The sequence below is a fragment of the Cygnus olor genome, chromosome 1, assembly GCF_009769625.2.
Source record: "Cygnus olor isolate bCygOlo1 chromosome 1, bCygOlo1.pri.v2, whole genome shotgun sequence".
Classification (NCBI taxonomy): Eukaryota; Metazoa; Chordata; class Aves; order Anseriformes; family Anatidae; genus Cygnus; species Cygnus olor.
Window position 1 is genome coordinate 112,109,687 of NC_049169.1, and position 20,710 is coordinate 112,130,396.

At 45.3% G+C, this 20,710-nt stretch overlaps 2 protein-coding genes across 7 annotated transcripts; one reads left to right on the forward strand and one right to left on the reverse strand.

Moving 5' to 3' along the window:
* The first annotated feature begins 479 nt into the window (after positions 1-479).
* Positions 480-7,141, forward strand: SMIM11A (small integral membrane protein 11A). 6 transcript variants are annotated; one of them, XM_040545367.1, is made up of 5 exons: positions 492-561; positions 994-1,055; positions 3,760-3,836; positions 5,286-5,391; positions 6,974-7,141. In XM_040545367.1, the coding sequence occupies exons 4-5, from the start codon at positions 5,371-5,373 to the stop codon at positions 7,139-7,141; spliced, it is 189 nt and encodes a 62-aa protein (XP_040401301.1). In that variant the 5' UTR covers positions 492-561; positions 994-1,055; positions 3,760-3,836; positions 5,286-5,370. The 6 variants fall into 6 exon arrangements, with proteins under 6 accessions (XP_040401299.1, XP_040401301.1, XP_040401303.1 ...); XM_040545369.1 differs by lacking the exon at positions 492-561 and adding an exon at positions 658-893; XM_040545365.1 differs by lacking the exon at positions 3,760-3,836 and having other exon boundaries at positions 480-561.
* Positions 7,142-15,928: 8,787 nt separating this feature from the next.
* FAM243A (family with sequence similarity 243 member A) lies at positions 15,929-18,756 on the reverse strand. The gene has a single exon (XM_040545372.1). It carries the CDS (start codon positions 17,272-17,274, stop codon positions 16,513-16,515), a length of 762 nt encoding a protein of 253 aa, XP_040401306.1. The 5' UTR covers positions 17,275-18,756; the 3' UTR covers positions 15,929-16,512.
* Positions 18,757-20,710: the final 1,954 nt, after the last annotated feature.

Genomic DNA, 20,710 nt, shown 5'->3' on the forward strand with positions numbered 1-20,710 from the left:
ACTGCTTGCCCTTGTGGCCCACAGGCTCTAAGGGTGCAGGTATCGTGTTCAATGAGGTGGAGGGACCATGGTGGCCGTCTGGCTACACATGTGGTGTGGTTGGGGAAAGGATGTGGCTTTTGGCAGGGTATGACGGCAGGGATGTGCCCAGAAAAAGTGTCCGGGTGTAACAACATTCTCAGCAGCAGCTACAACAGAAATAATTGCAAGCTTCCACCGCTGGCCGTGCCCTGCTCCTGGCTGCTTGCAGACCAGTAAAACTGGGGATGAGGACACGGGCTGGCTTGGGACACGGGGGCACTGCTTTAGCTCAAATGTATCAGGAAGGGACGCAGCCACCCCCTAGCACACATCCCCAGGCTGTTAAGAACAGCTCACAGGAAAACGAAGGCAAAGCCTTGCCCCTCGGGGAGTTTCGGGACTGAAGCAGCTCACCGCTCCCTCACAAATTACACATCCTAACCCCTCGGCGGCGCTTCCCCATCAGGGCCGGCCGTGCGGGGCGCTGCCGCTGCTGGGAGATGTAGTCCCTCCCGCCCACAGCCATGGCCGCCCGCTGAGGTACGAGCCGCGGGGCCGGGGCCTTCCCCGCCGCCCTCCCTCGCTCGCCCGGCGCCGGTGGCAGGGGGTGGCTGCGGCCGGGCGGGACCCGCCGGCGGCCGGGCCGGGGCCCCGCGGGGCGGCCTGGTCTACCCCAGCCCTGCTGCGGCCCCACGGCCTGCCTGCCGTCTTGCCCTCCCCGAGGTCGTCCTCGTAAAGAGAGCCGGAGGAAACCAGTAGATCGCAAAGGGATCTGAAGCGATCGCTTGTTGAAAATGCCACTCGGGTCGGAGGGCTGTTTGGGGAGGGGTGGCAGCAAGCTACGTGGCTGGAGTGACGGCCGGCGAGGCGAGGTGCAGATGTGCCACCGATGGTTTTGGGTGTTGAATCGGTTTTATTTTTATCCGGGTGCCATCACTGACACCTCCCGTCTGCTCTGTGCTTACTTTACAGCGGCTGGAGCATGTGAGGAGCTGCCCGAGGGATCACTCGTATTTTCATTTCAGCTTCTTCAGGTATGAAGGTCTTGTATGGCTTTGTGTTTGTGATGTTCCTAGAGTTGAAGACAGGTTAGGAATTACCGTATTAAACAATGATTACACTGGCCTTTTTATGGAGTGGAGTCTTAACCTATATGTACGCATACAGGCTGTAAATGTACACGGGTTTGTGATGGATTCTTAGCGCAGCAGCTCCGGCTTCCACTTGCCTCCACATTGTTTCTCAGTAGCCTTTGGGCCATGCCATATTACTGCTTTTTCCCTCTACCCAGCACTCTCCCTTTTTTGAGGAGGCTCGATCCTGACTTCCAAGTGCTAAGCCTGATGCATGTCACAGCAGGCAGTGGTAGATCCTCCAGTGACTGTCCAGGTGGGAAGCGTGCATTTTGTTTCCTGAAAAACATGCATTAAAGAAAGCAGCAACAAGAGACAGGTGTAACGAAATGTCCCTTTTCTAATTTAGTGAATATTCAGCCATCACTCTATTTTAAATGCATCAATTACCTTAAGTAGCTCACTGCTTTCTGAGGCCTTCTGGCTGGTGACTTTTACAGCTTTCCACAAAGTGGATATGAAGGAGGCGCTCAGAAACCCCCAGCAGACAGAGGAATATCTCAAGTCCCATTCTGTTGTGGAGATGGAGTTACTGGCAGGCTGAGTGAGACATTCAGCCAAGACAACTCAATTGGGATTGCGAGCCCCCGGATGCCTGTGTGGAAGTTTTCTGGAGCATGCAGGCCGGTCGATATTCTGCTGCTGCGTAAGAAAACAATGGCGTGAGTGGCTGGGCTGTGATGTGGTTGCTGTGGTGGGGTGAAGCTATAATTCAGTGGCTGAGAGATCTGGATTCAATTCTGTGCTCCACCACAGACTTCCCATCCGACTGGAGCCCAAGTCAGTCTGTCCGGGGTGGTCTGTGTTGCACAACACAGCGTTGGGCAGAGATCCTGGGGCTGGCATTAGCTAAAAGCTAGCTCAGGGAATTGGTGCAGCCCTCCCTGGGAGCTCGATAGCCCTGCTGAGGACACGAGCCTCTAGTGCTGCATTGGTGACCCTATCTGTCGGCATTGGGCCCAGTAGACCTCACAGCATTTGGAGCTGACGGAGGATTGCCAGTACAGCGCTGGGGTGTGTGGCACAGGCAGACTCTCTCTTCCCTTTCCTGTTTGCAGTAGTTTGATCTGCTTCACAGAGGTCTGAGTGTAAATAGGCTGGTGATAGCGAGGTGCAGTCACAGGGAAGAAGGCCACAGACACGTGTGAGAGTGATGTCATTTTATCCTTGCCCTGCATAGGAGCGTATGAGTATGTGATGGATAGATTATGAAGTCTCTGGCAGAGCTTCAGGCAGAGCCTAGTGCTCCCAGTTCTTTCTCACATGGCTCGGCATGAGACCTCCTTGCTTCTGAGTGAAGGTAATAGTGACCTTCCATGGGGCCCGCTCTCCGTTCCCGGTAGTGCTGTGTTTGTTAAGGGAGCCTGTATTTTCTTGGGGAACGAACAATGCCTGACTGTAGATGTGTTCTGAACTCCTATCTTTGCCTTATCTGCCTCTGAAAAGGCAAACATGAAACTTCAGCTGTTTATTTGCCTGCTTGCTTTTAAGATATCACAACCTTGAAAGTACAGTGTCTGAGCTTTTTACTTCTGAATTAACAACGTCAGTGGTAACAAACGTTATTTTTCAACGTGAAGTGAATCTGGCCATTTTCTCTTCCACTTTCTCCTCTCCACCCTATGTCCCAGCTCCACCCATTATTTTTTTCTGTCTTGGGGTTTCAGCTATATTTAATAAGGTCTGACTCAAGATGGAGACCAGAAGGGTCAAGAGGAGAAGTGGGGAGAAGCGCATGACCACTGGAGGCTGGTGGCACAGGATGTGGGAATGCAACAGGGAGAGAGCGGTGGCTTCCCCACTCAGTTCGAAGCGCAGATGACACTGTAAAGACAGCCCACCAAAAGTGTCAGCTCTCACAGAAAGCATTTTAGACTAAAATACCACAGTTCAGAACAAAGGGATAATTTCTTTGCTTCCCTTGCTGTGTGACTTCAGTGCAGCTACTCCTAGTGGATATACAATCAAGGAGGATTCAGGCTTGTGTCTCAGCAGAGCGGAAATATTAAAATGTTGTGCTGAATGTTTAGATAATCGACTTGCAAACAAGCATTTGCAGGAGTGCACACTGTGATACGCATTATATGCTGCTTCTCACCAGTAGGACAGTACCCTGCAATCAGACCCCACAGATGGGCTCGCATAACGTTTGCTGAGTCAAAACCTTTTTCTGTACGTAAAAATCACTAAGACTCCATTTTCAGCATCATACGCCAGATGCTGGCATGTGTTTGAATGGCTGAATTCATGCCTCTTTACAACGTGTTGCAAAATTGATTCCAGCTGAATCACAGAATTTAAAGCAATTTAGGAGAAGAGTGAAGCCTGTGGCTGATGATGAAGACCCCACCGAAGTCGGGATTTTGAGATGAGGATACACCACTCGGGCAGTTCAGTCTCTTCACATCAGGCCAGGCTTGTGTACCTTGGGCTTCCCTGAGAAGCATGTAGCAATCTGGACCGTGCACCGAGAGCCAAAATCTGCTCTGTTGAGTGATTTTGGCTGTGACTATCTAGCAGGGGACTTTAAATTTTATTGGCTGCTGAAATTCTAGAGGAAACATCAGAAGTTTTAATGCCTTTTTTTTTTTATTTTATTTTGAAGGTGAAACACTACTGACTTGTTACTTCATGGCTACCCTGACGTTTTATCAACAGGACAAGGGAGCTGCACAACTCAGGGTCAGCACAGTAAATACTGAATGACAAATAAGTTGGCCACTCTGCTGCTCAGATATAGTTAGATCGTGGTAACAGTGGCTGACCTCACAGATTCTGATAATCCTGACTTGAATCTGCCCTGGTGGGATATAATCCTGGAACACCCCATGATGTGCACGGAGCCATGTGGTGTGAGACAGGCTACCACCTTCAAGCTTGGGAATGGTCCTCTCAGGGCTTCTTTGGGATAAACAGAAGGGCTTCCCTCTGCTCCCTGAGGGACTAGTGGGGAAAAAGAAAACACATTGTTTCCAGTGTGGGCAGTGGCCAGGAGTGAAGCGCAGAAGCACGGGGAGAGCGCACCTATGTACGGAGCGAGTCTGTTCTGACAGACCTCCCCACCTCTGCTTGGGGTCCCCAGTGGTGTCCCCCCTTGGTTATGACTGGCTGGAGGGTGAGGACTTTGCAGCTGGGGGAATAGGGGAGAAGGGAATACCCCTGGCTGGAGAAATAAGGGTACCTGTGAAGAGCCTAGCTGAGCTGCACAGGAGCTGAAAGAGCATTTCCTCGACTCCCTGTTCATGAAGATGGGTCAGAAGCAGCTGTTGAGGCGTGGTGGTGATTTGCCCAGCCCAGCTGCCAGTAGAGGTTTGGACTAAGCCATCCTCATGCTTTCCAGCAGTGACTCTGCTGTTCCACTTACAGGAAATCCCTTGAGGTGCTCAGGCAGGGAAGCGTGCTTAATTTGAAATCCAGCAGCTGAAACGGCATCAGCACTGCTGGAGCAGCAGCAGAGACCAGAGGGCAATGTTGCAGCTGTGTACTGCAGCCGTTGGCATCCCCTTGGGCGTTTCTCAGTCCCAAAGTTCAGCTCTGAAATGTACATTGCCCACCTGAGGGATCTGCTGACTGGTTGGTTCTCTGAGGTGTTGCTGTGGGCTGTACTGAAAAATTAATTTATGAGCAAAAGAGAGGGAATTGGGAAATGGTAATATATACCAGGATCCATTAGGCATTCAGGCTTTGAACAGGGCAGATGGGTTTAAAAAACGCAAGAAGCAGTTCTGGGTGTGCTTCTGTCTTCTACATCTCAGCCACCAGTGAGGCGGCTCGATGTGCACACACGCCAGGCTTTTGAAAGCAGCCAGCGTTGTGCTTTCGGTCGGGCAGCTGCCGGGATGTGCTGTGTGCAGTGAAAGCACAGCCTCCCCTGTGCACAAGTGCAGCACTTGCCCGGTGCCCGTCAACCCCCTGTCCTTCAGCAGCACCCCACATGGGCATTGCTCCTGTCACTCAGCCCCAAAAAGGCCCACGAAGGTCATGCCCGAGCCACGTGGCACAGATACCCTGCCGGGTGCTGTGCTGCAGTTACGAGCCCCTCAGAGAGGTGCAGGGTGGACATGCCGAGTAGAAACAGATGGGTTAATTCTTTTTTTAATTACCATTTCTTTTAATTTCCGTTTCTTCAAGATGCTCCTGCCCTGGTCTGTGCCTTTAGAAGTGTGACGCTCGTCGGTGCTGGGTGCCGGACAGGCAGGATCGGTCCGCAGCCAAGATGGTGGCGTTTAACTGGAAGGTGAGGGTGTTTCACGTTCATAAAGCAGTGAACTTCTGCTCTTTCAAGGAAATGGATCCGAGATGTGGTTGGGTAGGTCTTGTGTTTAAAGATGCTTCCCTTGCCTAGGTGAAGGTGGCTTAATCACCATGCTCTCTGCACCGTGGGGTCAGAGGACTCGATGTTGGTGTCCTTTTCTGCCAGACATACTTGCAGGTTTGGGCATCACACTTTGTAGGCAAGCTCTGCTCTGCTCACCTCTGCTCCTCCTGGCCTTCCTCTTTCTAGGCTTTCCTCTGGCTGTTCTTTCCTCAGCTCTTTTTGTTACTGGAGGGTGGTTTCTCCACTGTATCTTTTAGTACATTGGGGCCATAAGCACTCTGCAGGGTATGCATGTAAGGCATAGAAATGTTTGAGCAAGTACCTCGTGCACTACCAGTTTTAACATGTTCAATTAGACCATTTGTCATAAAAGCAAAGCTAACCACAAGCCTTGGCTCTACCTCCCTGGTGTTGGAGAGCCGCAGTTTAAAGAGATTGCCACTAAAATGATGGTTTTTGCAAAATTAGAGTGGAGTGGCCTGATGTCAAAAGTAGCATGCAGCTTGTGTTATAAGAGCCTCTCATTTGCAGACTTTAAAGGCACATGCTAATGGAGTATGGATGCAAGGCTTTTTAAAATTCAGTATTTGACAATGGCCAAACAGCTTTATGAGGTGCTGGAAGGCCTTCTAAGGGTACGGGGGTGCTACTGGGAGGCTTGCCAAGGGAGGACTTAACGCTGTGAACCTACTGTGCACCGCTGAAAAGCTGGACTGATACTGCTGGCCAGGTGGCTCTTTGAACCAGTGTGCTGGGAAGTTCATGTACCTTCAGTATCCTTCTGGAATTGACGTCTTTCACTGAGCACCTGTGCAGCTCTCGTTGTATTGGTATTCTGAGTTCAGAGTTACCATTTGCATCTTATTTTCCACTCCATATGCACTTACAATAGCACGCTTTTATAACGTAGAAATATGTTGTGCAATTTCTTTGGTTCCAGGCATTAAAAACTCTTGAAACTGGTTAATTGGAGGCTGTGTCCTTTTTATTTCTGTGGTTTGAAGGGATTTATCTATACCTTTTATACCTGGGCAAGTTAATTGCAAAACTCCCATAGATTAAAATTTCTAGGAGGACAGAAGTATATTCAGGAACCTTATCTGACAGCTGATATGCATGGTTCCATCACGCATATCAGAATTATTCAGAAGCATTTTATCTTTTACAAGCATCCTAAGATACCTAATTCTTTCCCTTTGTCAGCTCCAGGTTTTGCCAATATTCCATTTGCTGTAAAGAAAACAAAAGCGACAAAGACCTGTTCAAAAGAGTTTCATACAAAAACTCTAGTAAAGTGAACCTGTTTTTGCCCTTCCCCCTGGACTATATACCTAGTTTAAAATTCCCTACAGAAAAAAAAAAAAAAAGTGTCAACAGAGGAACATTACCATAGCTTTGAATAATGCCATTGCTGTAGGAAGCTATATAGCATCCCTGTAGAATAATTTGTAATTGTACAAGTGTTCCAGTAACTGCTTAAATATATTGTTTTGTATTTCAGGCTTTGGAGAATTTCCCACTGCTGATGTACATTTTGGCAGCTAAAACGTTGATTCTTTGCTTAGCGTTTGCTGGCGTAAAAATGTACCAGAGCAAAAGAATTGAAGAAAAATTGAAGAGGGAACGTGAAGAGAAATTGAAAAGAGAATCAGAGAAGAAGGATGATTGAAGAGTCTCTCAGGTATAGAATTTATTTGACATCCTGGTGTTTGATTTGCTATATTAATCCCATTATGTTTTGGCTTGGATACATCTGGATTGTGCAGTTAGAACTATTACAGTTACCTGAGTCCTTCTAATACTTGCTTCCTGTGATGCTTCAGTTTATTTACACACCCATATCATGCCCCATCTTTGTAAGAAATGCAGTTACTACCAAACAACTTGTCAGCCATTGTTTGTGGCTTAGGGGATTTTAGCACAATATTCATTTTCTGTTCTTAATCACCTTGAATTTTTATGCCTGACCAATTGCACAGGAAGTCCTGATCCATAAAGAGATGGTTAAATTGGGGCAAAAAATGCATGACAGGCTATGCCAGACAGAGTGATGTATTAAGACTCCTTGGCCTTAAGTCACATAATTAAGATAGAAAAGAATCAGCCATTCCATGTTAGTTGAATACATGACAAATTGTTGATAGTTCAGCTTAAAGGGCCGAATTTCCTGCCATGAAGCTTCTCAAGGTAACAGAAGTGCTGCGGGTTATACAATGTAACACCCATCATACATACTTCACTGTGAAAAATGGACATCTTTCTGCATAAAATGCTAAATGGACATAACTATATTTCTAAAGTTTTGAGTTTTCATTCCCTGTGTTGGATTCCTTCCCACTATTTTCAAAGTTTAAGCAATCATTGCCTGATTGGATCAAATCCATTAGCAAAATGAGTGTGGTTTAGTTCTAAGATTATGTTCCCAGACTTGCTTGATATGTGACTTTTCTATCAATTCATTTCACATTTCTCTGTTCTGAAGCAAAATGGGAATTCTATTCCTGCCTGCCCTTTGTAAACTCAGTGGGAGTTTGATATAAGGTTACTCTTTACTAAGCCAGAAAACTTAATTTCCCCTTTTGAGGTCATCACCTGACATATGAAGAGAGTCTCAGTTTTTAGAAATGTTTACTAGTTTTGTTTTCAAACCTATCACTGTCTTATTTCGTGCAACGGGGATTGGAAATTGTGACTAGAAATGGGGCCTGGAAATAACCATGGGAACAGAGTGGTTCACTTGCATAGCAAAAAACAGCAAATACAAAGGTGTTTTTCAGTCCCCTGTTTACATCATACTGAGGACTCGTGTCTGGGCAGACTTGCCATTTTAAATTCTTACTTTAAATCAGTTTAGCTAGCCACAGGAAAATGTTGTGAGAACATTACTTTCAGCTTATGCTGAATAAGTCGGACAGTGTAAGTTATATGGAGTTTTAGTAATAAACAAATGGGAGATGGGCATAAGGGCACAGTGCCCTGTGAACGAGCAAGCCTGCTGCTTTTAATGAGGACACCTTATTGTGCTCTGTGTGCAGCACTGGGCCGCGGAGAGTTCTGCCTGGCAGAGGCCATAGCCCAAAGGATGGCTGCACCAGGGTAAGGAGCTCATTCTGCAGGGCCTGTGGGTCTGGCATATTTCGTTGACCTTGTCGAATGACTGGCATTAAAACATCTCTGACCAAAGTCCTCTTGGTCACCCAGAACGGCCCACAGGAGGCCCAGTCTTTCCTAAATTCTGCTGTCTCTAGGACTGTCAGCGTGTCTTTCTATAATGGGTTTGTGAGAAGGGGTGAATGCTCCTGCCCTAAAAATGTTCTCCTGTGTCAGCACTGCGGAGCTGTGACTAGCTCCGATTGCAGCGTGCCACGTGGGCAGGCAGATTTAGCCCATGTGCTGCTAGCATATCACGCCTGCTGTTCTCACTACTGTTTCCCCACCCTGCAGATTTTCTGACACTTGGCAGCTTGCTTGGATTCCTTTCCTGGGAGAACGAAGGCTTCCCGTAGATGAAGGATGTGTCAAAGGAATAAAACCCTCAAGAGTAACATTCACTTAAACCGTATCTCAACTTTTTATACGTACAGCAAAATATCTAAGCCTCTATTTATGCAATAAAAAAAACTTTGTAAAAAAAAATGGCCTTGGTTATTGCTTACTCAAATGCTACAGTTTGGAGCTGCAGGGGAGGCAGTTTTTAAAGATTAGCCGAAAGCAGGAGGCTGGTTTTAAAGAGATAACACTCTGAGTGCATCATGGATGTGTGCAGGGTACATGGACAGACAGAAGGAAATGGGGATGTCTCTGTGCAGCTTCTTCAGAGCAACTGCTTCCTACAGGGGTGTAAATCTGGGACTTGTGGGCCCTTTGTTAAATCTGGATGAACAAACCCAACACAGCAGATTTTCAGGGCAGGTCTTTTTCAAAACACTTTCCATACCTAGGATTTACCTTAGAATAATGCAAGTCACAATGTCAGTTTGAAAACCTCTGGTGAAGTTTAATGATAGGAGGTGTCTTGTATTATTTTGCTTTGTATAGTGTCTGAAAACTGTGTATGGCTCTCTATTTGCTGCTCAGCCTAGGAAATAGAGACAGTTTTTATTGCCATTACTAGCCATTCCTGCATGTTCAATAACACCAAATCTTGGAGGGTAAGCTAACTTGGTCATGGTAAGTTAATCAACAGAACAGTTTTTTTGCACAGAAATAAAGTTTTAGGCATGTGTAGCAGTGGCAACTGATATGTTCAGCTTCACATTTCCATTATAAAGCACTTCCCAGATCCTTGTATCATCTGGAAGCAAAGATGAATCTGAAATCTGACAGTGGAAAGTGAAGAGGAGGGAAGAGCCGAGGTGGCGGGCCCTTGGAGAAGCTTTGGGAGCCCAGTAGGACGTGGGAGGCCTCTGGTATAGCTCGCTCCTGCCCTCTCCCTGTGGCTGCAGGCTGAAGTGCCTGGTGTGGTCACGCAAGGATGCTCTGCCACAGTGCCCGTTTCACAAGCGTCATCTGACTACGTGTGCGGCTGATACGACTAGTGCTCAGAGAGCTCTTGGTGTGCTTGGGTTACTCACCATCAACTGCAGCGATTTTTAAAATCTCACTGTTCATGCAGTAACCTTGGTGACCAGGGGATGTAAGCATTGCAGAAACCTGTTCCTGGGATAGGTAGAGCAGTATCTTTCCTAGGGCAGTGTCAGGACTGTCTGGCAGGGGAATTCTCAGTACCATTGTAAATCAACTGTTTTCCTCCACTGTCTCAGCAGTCGTCTGTGTATGCAAACATGGAACTGAGTGGTAATTTAATTAAATGGCTCTGCGGTGTTCAGTGAGGACAGACTCTCCTAACCACTTCCATTAAATAGCTTTGAGGGAAATCGTTGAAGGAAACACACCAAGAAGTTTAGCTAAACCACATGCCCAAACCTTAAGAGGAAATTGTCAGGCCTGTGTAGTGTTTTCCAGCCTCAAAAGTAAGCAGCATGTTGGTTCCGTGCAGTCATGGGTTGCCTCTGAATATTGGCCTCACTAGATTTTTTTAGAATCTCAACCAAGAGTAGATTTTTCTAGACCAATAGTAAGATAAATATATATTTAAAAAAAAAAAAATGAAAGCAGAGCTATTATCCCCTTCAATACAGTTACCCTATAAGCAGAATCAAAGGCACACAATCTCCCTTTAAAGCAAGTCATTTAGCATCAAAACAATTGAGCTCCCTTTAGCACCCAAAGAACTGAAGACTGGCATTAAAGTCTGGGGGGCACGTTTACCCTAACGTGCTAAACATGTGCAAGAATGGAATTAACACAAGGAACCCCTTTTTTGTTCCTGGATTGAACACAGACAAAAAGCGGTTATGAGGAGTCTCCTCAGAAGTCCTCCACATCACCACCTCTTTGCATCTACAGCCATATCAGAAAACCTGTTTGTATGTTGAAGACTTCAGGTCTGGTTTCAACCTGGACATTTTTTTCCTTGACTCTAGAGTAGCGCTACAGTATAGGCAACCCCTAGAGCTTGTAATGGGTCTCATAGGCTGATATCCTGCAGGTTCAAGAATAAGAAGAGATCTAATCTGTTCCCAAATCTGAACCAATTTTTCATCTCTGGTATATCAGAACAGAGATTTGGCCAATGCTACGAAGGCCAACCAAGAAGAACATACCTGTGTTTCCTTTCACTGGGTAGGTTACAGCAGATTTCTTTACCCTTGGGCATCGTATGTGCCGCAGTGGCAGCCTTGAACAAGAAAATATGCTGACACTGGGGGGAGACAGCAGCTCAGATTTGTTTGTTTCCTGTTCAGAAGCCAGATGGGGATCTGGAAGCCTGGTTTCTTACTGAAAGAAGCATTATATGATTAGTCCAGGCAAGTTTACAAGGGGAATAGAGAATTCATTTGAGTTTCTGCAAGCAAAAGGAGGCAGCAAGAAGATAGAGTCTTGAAGTGCACAGTGTGCATGAGTTTGCAGCTTGCTGGACAGCAGGTAGTCTACACAGGCTTCCTACAAAGATGTTCCCATCTCAGAAAGCGAGCTAGGTCACGCTCTTCTGGTGCCTCCAGAACTACAAATTCTTTCCTTCACCCACCCTGTTCCCGAAAATGACTCTCTTCAAAAAGAGCACTCATGTTGTACAGATGGGCAACTTAATCTTAGGCAGCACCTCACTTGCACAGGTCTTTCACTGTTGGATGTTGTCGTTGTCACTACTACCAAGTTGAAGAAGACTGACAAAATAATTGTTTAAAGCTTTTAGTGTTTGCATCTTTAGGCTTTCTTCTGCTTACATGAAAGCCTTGTGGTTCTAAACAAATGACAGAATCCTCGTGTATTAATAAATTAGCTGTTGGAATTTTAAGGAAAACACTAAATATTGAACAGGTTCTGAGAGAGAGGACTGAAGTGGCTGCTGGAACAGGGCTCTTCCAGCATGAAGGAGCTCAGTGGTTGTGGGGTCAGTCAGAATCTCTGCCAACCTGCTGACTTTCGACCTGCCCTGGCCTAGAGGAGCACTGTGACATGCGCTCAGAGCATCCATTCCAGCTCCATCGTGGGAGAAACTAGTTGACTAAGCTGACACATACCTCTCTTGTTTTGGCCTTCCCCAGGCCCAGTTGTCCAGAGTCTCCCCAGAACTGCTTCCAAAGACATATCTACTTGCTGCCTCTTCTCCCTGTTCATTAACTATTTACTAATCTCAGCCTTCAAGTCAAGTTTAGGGAGAAACTGATAGACCTCACTTGAGGAACCTGACTGCCCTGTAAAAGTCTCATGTCTGATCACATGGAAAACGAACCAATCTATACGGCTGTGCAAGTGTAAAACCCACATGAGTAGGTGGAGACATATCAAGTAAAATTTCTGGAACCTGAGTTTACACACACACACGCATACATACATACCCTGATGTGTGCCAGAAGCCATTTCCAGATAGGATGGCTGTAAGTGGCCACCTGGTTCAGGGACTCAGAGGTGGCTGTATGTTTGTACACAACCTACCTCATTACACAGCTTGACTTTGGCTATTTGAGCTGGTTCGTTTTGGCTACCGGAGCAAGCTCAGCATATCGTTTAGGCTCAGCTGGACCTTGACTGGCATATGTGTGAATCAAACTTCTATCATGGTTATAATCAGAGCACCAGCTGCCTCTTTTCCACTTCATAACAGGAGTACCTGATAGCTGCCAGAATAGTTATCCCCATAGCAATGGACTTCTCATATGCTCCTGTAGAGAAAAAGTTTGTTTGGGCACAAATAAGTGATTAGGCATGTATTCATGTGAATCTCCATATGGCATCAATTTCTCCCACTTTGAATCTGATAAAAGAGCTATTGAAAATGTCTGTTTGTAATGGCATCAAAGGCTGTGCCTCACTGGGAGACTGTTTCCAGTCTATCCAAAAGCTCTTGAGATGGCTGCCACAGAGCAAAGAATGTGCATGGCTGCTCCCATTCAATCCCCAGCGATATAACACGGGTGTCTTTTTTTTATGTCCTTTTTTCTTCCTCGGTTTCTTTATACTGGTTGGTTTTGCTCTCCAGTGCCTCATCTTCTGTCTGTGTAGCACTTTTCCAGTCCTATAGCTCTTTTGATTTGGTGTGACTCATATTCCTCTGGCCTCGTCACGGATTTGAGGAGGCTTAGAGCTAGCCAACAAGAAAGGTCAGACACTAGCAGATAAGTGGCATTTAAGTCATATTAATGAGTCTGGCCCTTATGCATATTTGTTTTCTAAAGCGTTTTTCTTTTGCATTTCTTGCATGCAATGTTGTCCCTGTCTTCCTTCTTCTTTCCCCTGTGCCTTTCTATCTTTGTGTGATCACTTCAGCAGGAGGTTTCAAGGAACAGGATCATGGGGCAGAGGCTGAGCTTTGAAAGCTGTTGTCTTTCCACTGCCTGGCCAGCCTTCTCCCAGTTCTCATACATGGCCTGAAGTGTGCTCCACTCTGCCTGCTCTGTCAATGAAGCTCAAATCTTGTGTCCCACCATTACATCCTTGACTTGGGCCTCTGTAGGCTCTCGGCCCAAGTGCATTTGCCCCATCTGTGCTCCAGGTTGCAGCATATTGTTAGGAGAGTTGACTTGAAAATAGGGAAAAAAGTGCGTTAAGCCAATCATTACAGGCCTGCTTCATGGACTGGAGGAAAATAAAAGTTTTTTTTTTTTTTTTTGGTTGTTTTTTTTTTTTCCCATGAAGATGAGGCTTGAAAAAGCATTTAGAAGTAATTAGTCAATGAGACATCATGAAAATTCAGGTGATTTGCATTCCAGCTAGCTTAGAAGAGAGGGACATCTGTTATAGTTGCCTCATCAACATATGCATTTGCATCTGCCTCTCTTCTTTATGCAAAGATACTTTAATCATTTTATTCTAGTGGTGCGTTTCAGTCACAGAGTTGGGAATGGGAACAAAGATGTTTGCTTTGACATCCTGCAATGGTCAAACACTCTGGGCCTCAATACAAGAGCTACCTGATAAAATAATAGCTATTTAAAATCCTACCAAGAAGATATTAGACTCATGCATGCTATTTCAAGTGCTCTTGAATGAGGTGCATGCTATTTGGTAACATCCTCCTATTAGATTGTTTAGTCATATGTTAAAGGAATTGCTTGTCATCCTAAATTACCAGTTGAGTCAGAACTTCATGAGCCACAATATTTTTCTTCAGTACAAAGCGCTACAAAGTTTTTTAGAAAACATGGGCTGTAATTACCCTTATGCAGCAGCAAAGGGGGAGGGAAGAAGAAAGAAAAGGACTCATCTCAGAGGATTTTATACAAAATACCAAAGTTCATTTGGTTTCCAACTTAGTTCTTTTCCTGCCCACAGGTTTCCATTCACTTTAAATATGACTGGGTAGAAAAGTTTCACCAGCCCTCAGCCTCCCAGGAGAAGGCTGGGAAGAGTGAAGGCGGTTGGCAAGGCCTTCTCAACCCTTCATGGTCCTTGGCTGGGAAAGGATGTTTTTCCCTCACTCTCCGGAAGATGTGCCATCAAACCCTTCTTTCCTCGTGCGTGTTTTCATGAAGGCTTCACCCTCATCTTACTAAAGAATATGAAATAGGGAAGACTGATAAATTCCTGTCAAGAAGTTACTTCCTTATGGTTCTTCCTCGTTGCTGAAACAGCTGGAAAGCAGGTGATTCTGCACCTGGTCCCGTGGTCCTCATTGTGAATTACAGATGGCAGCAGACACACCCTAGCAGCAAATAAGTGTTGCAATGTAGCCCTGAACCCGCAGTTGTGTAAGCCAGTGGCAGCAGAAACCCATAGGGCTGAGCTGCAGTGGGGAAGCAGTGTGGGACTCTGCTCTGTTCATGTTTGGTCTCACTGCTTCTCGTGTAAATCCAGAATAGAGCAGTGAACTCATCAGGTTTTTGCTGATTTGAGAATGGCTTGAGTTAGCACTCTGTGTCCGCAGCCTCATGCCAACGTTATAGTGCAGTGTCATCATGTGAAGGTAAACAAAGTCATTGTGAAAATGAGTTGTGCATCGTATGTTTCTTAAGAAAACCAAGCTAGTGTGCAATTACTGCATGTTTTTGCTGTAAAAAAGTATTGGACTTATTTCTTTTCTCATGTTGATTTCACACCACTTCATATTCATTGATATTTAGTGGCAAAACTTCTGTTTCAAGCCAATATGAAATTTTGTTCAGGGCCGTGATACCATGACAGTTGAAACTTTCCTGCCTCTCTCCAATCTCTCCCCTTTTCTCCCCCACTGCCCTGCATTTGAAGCACTTAATTTTCCATTCTGTGCTACTTCTGCATGTATAAAAATGAACAGATGTTTTTGCTGATGAATATGATGCTGAGAAAAGATGGTTATTTTCCCCTGTATATTCATATTTCAGCTTTAGAGAATGATATGAGTAGATTCTTCTGAAGGTAAATGAGACTCCCTGTTCAGATATCTCTCTGCCACACCAAATTACAATGCTCATTGAGATAGTTTCCACACACTGTAGAAAAACTGCACAGATTTTCCTCAGTGCATTGAAATGTTTTAGTGAACCTGTGAATCATCTTATAACTTATTTATGTTTTCATGGTTTTAGTTTTCTGTCTTAAAAGTACACAATAAACACATGCAAAGTAATCGGCTACATGGAGAAAGTAAATTGGGAGCCACTTTACAAAAACAAGAAAGTATTCAATGAACTTGAAAAGCAACACATTTAAAACTGATGTTAAGAAGCACTACTTTTCATCACTCGTAAATAATCTTTTGAACTCAGTTCTGTGAGAAATCATTGCATCTCAGGGCCCAGTAGGATTCAAACAAGAGTGAATTGATGTCATGGATAAGGAAAATCTGCAATGATGAATGCTATATTTTATCCTGAGAGACCAAACTACTCTTCATGCTTTAAAGCTTGAACCGACTACTAATTATTAGGCTTCAGAAAGGAACTTCCCTTAAAAAAAAAAGATTTACCTGACATTGAAATGTTTATTGCAGAGCATTTTTAGAAGCAAGGCACTAGGCTTAATGAACTACTGGGCATAATGAGCTGATAACAGATATTAATGCCTATGTTATGGGTAAGTCGCAATAAATTCTTCTGGCTTCCTTAAGCTGTGGTCTCTAGCATCAGTCATGGTCCAGCATATTCTCTGTTCAGAAGATCTTCCATGGGGGTCAGAGATGGGCCTGACCTACAGATTTCATTTTGCAGCCCAGTCTTTCTCAAAATTGAGGACAGTTCCCTCTGTGGCATGGTCTCAAGACTCCCATGACAGAGGAATGTATCCAGAAGGCAGGCTAACCTGGGCCTTAGGCATGCTTTATCCCATTTTGCAATAAGGCAAATTAACTGTCCCTTTTCAGTGCAAGTATGGAACTTATCAGCCTAGTCCTGGAATACATCTGAAATGTAACATTCAAATTTAAAACGATCTCTTTTATTAGTACTATTGGCATGGTGGGTTGTTTTGTTTTAAGTTTGTATCCTTTGAAAGGAAGGGCTCAACAGAGTTGGAACCACTATCAAAACACATCTGAGGCATGACTGTAGGAAGAAATACTTAAGAAAATGTGTCAAGGTAGTAGTTTTCCCATTTCTTCACTTTGTTAATCGCTACCTTCCATTTGTTTGGGGTCATCTTCTCTATTCCTTTAGTAATCAAGTCATTGAAGAGGATGCACCTATAGGAGTGAGTCGTCTCAACAGACTTCAGGGCAAAGTCCTTCCTGTTGTTTATAATAAACCATTTCAAAGAAGACCAAGCAACATCCATTGGAGAAAGATAGCTATAAGATGAAGGCACAATGAGAAGCTCATGGCCATTGGCTCTAGCAGTCTTGGGGCAACACTTAATGCCAGACATGTAGATCACTGGTGGAACTGGAGGCAGAGTTTCTGTCTCCTGCTCCTTGCCATCTTTTGCCTCAACATGTGTCGGCTGCCTTTTGTCTCTTGTCACAATTACACATTTCCCATAGGTCATGGTCAGAGAATCACACAGCTCCTGAAAGACACCGTTCTGCTGATGGATGGGCAGTTCATCTGTTAATAGCAGTTTGTACCTCCAGGGCACCCACCCTTGGCTGCTGCCAGCATGAACAAGTGTCCATACTGGTCTGCGCAGGCTGGCCTCCTCGGCGATTTTTTCTCCTGTAATAAGACTTTCTGGAATATCTATTTCCCCTAAAAAAACAGTGTTGAAACCATTAAGCTGCAGAGCCCTCAGAGCTCTTAAATACTGCAAGCACTGTTTCTTTGAAGCAGCATCAAAGCAGCCCCTGGAAATTACGTGCCTGAGAAGTGGGTTTGTGAAGCGCTGCATGTTGGCATCTCAAGGGACAGGGAGTTGGGGTAGGAAGCCGCCGAGCTCACAATGAACCCGGTTGCCCTGGTGGTACCTGCGGAGTCACACCCAACCAGCAGCAGCCCTGGGACTCCCAGGGGGCTGATCAGAAAGCACCCAATCTTGGAAATCAATGTCCTGTCAGTCTGAGTAGGATGGAACTTAGCAGCGAGCGGTTTCTCTCATCAGGACATTGCTCATCCTGAACATCACAGCTCCTCTCACAGCTCTGGGTAGGTGCTTGGGCCCTGTATAAGTGTGGGAGAGCCAGACACCTCCAAAAGGGGTTTGGAGGGGTTGGCATGTGGAGAAAGGAGCTGCTTAGAGTAAGCAAAGAGAGCAAACCACTGCCTGAGCATTGAGACCAGCAGTAACTGTCCTCTCCTTCCCTATCAAGTAGGTGGCCTCACAGAAGATGAGGCCTTGATAACCCCTGGGTGGAAGAGTATGCTGTGGGTTTGGGTGAAGGTAGACCTTTGGATGCCCTCATGAGCCTTTGTGTAGGGCAGGCCTGGTTCTGGCAGCAAGCAAGGTGCTGCCCCATCTTGCATGTGAGGGGCACAGGGTGCCTGGATCCCAACACTGAAGCCGTGTGTATGAGGTCCACCATGTTCAGTTTGCCCAGTTCCAGGCCTTGGAGCGGGAAGAAATCAGTGATGCCTTGGACTTTGCTTCAGGGTGATGTATTTTCAGAACTAATCTATTTTTTAGAGACCTTTAGCTTTCCACATTGTACATCCACTTCTCCATTTTGTTCTGGCCCTGAAGATGAACCCCTGAGGGACCTGTGTTGAGCCTGACACCAACACCATCCAAAGGTGAGCAACCCCTTTAGAGAAAGGGAAGCAACTGTGGGGAAAAAAGAAAATTGCTCATGCTGTGTTATTGGACACACAAGTGAAGACTATTTTGACCTGCTTGGTTTCTTACCTCTCCTTTCTCCTCCCGTAGATGCTCACACAGACTTTTACCACAGGAACAAGCTTGTCAGTAGCAAGACTGGTAAATTGCTCACACTTAGCTGTACCTACAAGGCTGAGAGTGAAAGGTGGCAGCAAATGAAGATACCCCATGGTACAGGTCATTCTCTCCAGAACATTTCTCCTCTTAACACCTTTCCCCTGATGCACTGGGAAACTGTGAATTCAAAATATGTGTGAGCAGGAATGTGGGGGCTAACTCAGCTGTCTACATGCTCTCCTTGCTGAGGCAGATGAGTGATGGGTCACATCACGTTAGCACCATCACGTGGAGATCAGAACTCTGGAAATTTGATATAAGATTGTTCTGGCTTCAACTGGGAAAGAGTTAATTTTCTTCCTAGTAGCTTGTATAGTGCCGTGCTTTGGATTTAGAGGGAAAATAATGCTGATAACACACCTATGTTTTACTTGCTGCTGAGCAGTCCTTACTTTAAGTCAAGGACTTTTCAGCTTCTGGTGCTGCCCTGCCAGCAACCAGGCTGGGGGTGCACCAGGAGCTGGGGGGGGGACACAGCCAGGACAGCTGGCCCAGACTGCCCAAAGGGATGTCCCACACCACAGGCATCATGCTGAATAATAAAACAGGGGAGTTGGCCTGGGGAGGGAAGGGGGGATGTTGCCATTGCCTGGGGACTGGCTGGACAGTCAGCTGGTGGTGAGCAATTGTGTTGTGTATCACTTGTTTTGTTTATTTTTGTTCTTGTTTTTGTTTGATTGTTTTTCCATTTTCTTTCATTTTATTTATTTTTTCTTTCTTATTAAACTGTCCTTATCTCAACTCATGAGTTCTTGCACTTTTCTTTTAAATTTTCTTCCTCATCCTGCTAGGATGGGGAGTGAGTGAATGGCCATGTGGTGTTTAGCTGTGTGCTAGGTTCAATCACAACAAAGGTTAAGGGTATAACCCCAGAAGGAAGCCTGTATGGTTTAACTGTTAGCCAGATGCAAGATGATGGCAGCTTCAGACTGCAAACATATGGAAAAAAAAAAACACAACTCTTAAATCTGCAGTTTATATCCATATGAGAATATACCAAAAAAATAATATTGATCCGTCTTTGTTAGTATTTCACACAGTGATGCGCTCTTCTAGTGTTAGCTTTTGTCCTTACTAAATACACACTAGAAGCATTACCTGACATGAGTAGTCCTGGAATTATTGAGTGTTTATTAGTTTTGACAAGCACACATGTTCAGAGGCCTTTGTGTTGTTTTAGACACACCTCTATTCAGAAGCTGGCTGTAAGGTGTCGAAACAACTACCTGTAAAGAAATCTAATTCCATAATTTTCCTTTGTGCCTGAGACCAACAACCCATCTGTGACACTTACTGGATCTGCAGACCATATATATCCCTTGTTGCCTAAATTGAAGATGTCTTTTCCTTCTGTTCTCCCCAAGGAGGATTTACTGAACTGTGAATGAGTTGGAGCATGCCACCCTTCAGATAGGCACAAAGTGGGCATGTCCCTTTTGTTTCTCTTACTTTTCAACTACCTTCCAATTGTCGATAGCATGAATGCAGCCATCAGGAGATGAACTTCAAAAGCACAATCCTTCTCTCAACCGGACTACACATGTAGGTACAACTGAGGTTGCCCAGGAAAATTAGGTTTGATGTTCCTCAGTTCAGGTTCCCTGTAGTGAACAGTACTGAAACTGCTCCTCTAACTCTCCAGGCTTTTGTATTTTTGCAGCATCAAGTCAAATGCTGAGGGATGAATTCTGCTGCCATAGGCTTAGTGCCTGTTTTTGCTTTCATGTGACAATGATGGGACTTGGCAAGACGGATGAAGGAGGCTCAAACCAGCCTTTCTGCTTGTGAGGCCTTAGGCATGGGCGAGGTCTGTTCCACTGCATTTTGGTGCTGTCCCAGGAAGACAGTGTCCCTCCTAGCCTGTCAGGTGACATCACCGTGCCCTGTCTCCTTCAGCCCCTAATAAAATTGGTCTGAACCTAAGTGGTTACAAAAACACTGACTACAATGCTAGCCACTGATACCTAGTGAGACCAGAGGGATGAACTGTTCTCATCTCCTTTTCAGAGGATTTATTTGAGAATTGGATTCCCCTCTGTTCCAGTCAAGTATATGGCAGAAAACCATCTGTTAACCTGCTTTAGAAACAATTATTTATGGTTCCAACATCTCAATACTATCAAAAAAAAAAAAAAAGAAAAAGAACAACCTTGGGCAGCAGACATAAGGCAGCAGGATAAGACATAAAACCACATATTTTATTTTCCGTGCTCCATTTAGTCTGCTCTGTTACTTTTTGCCTCTTTTCTCTCCCAGTCCTTGTCTACATAGACAGTGAGCGCTTTGGGCCAGGGACCTTTTTTTCCTTTTGCAGTTTCAGACTTGTGACATTCCCTAACACAGCCACACAGTGCGAAATGCATGGACATAGTCCCTGCCTTGAAGTGCATCTAGG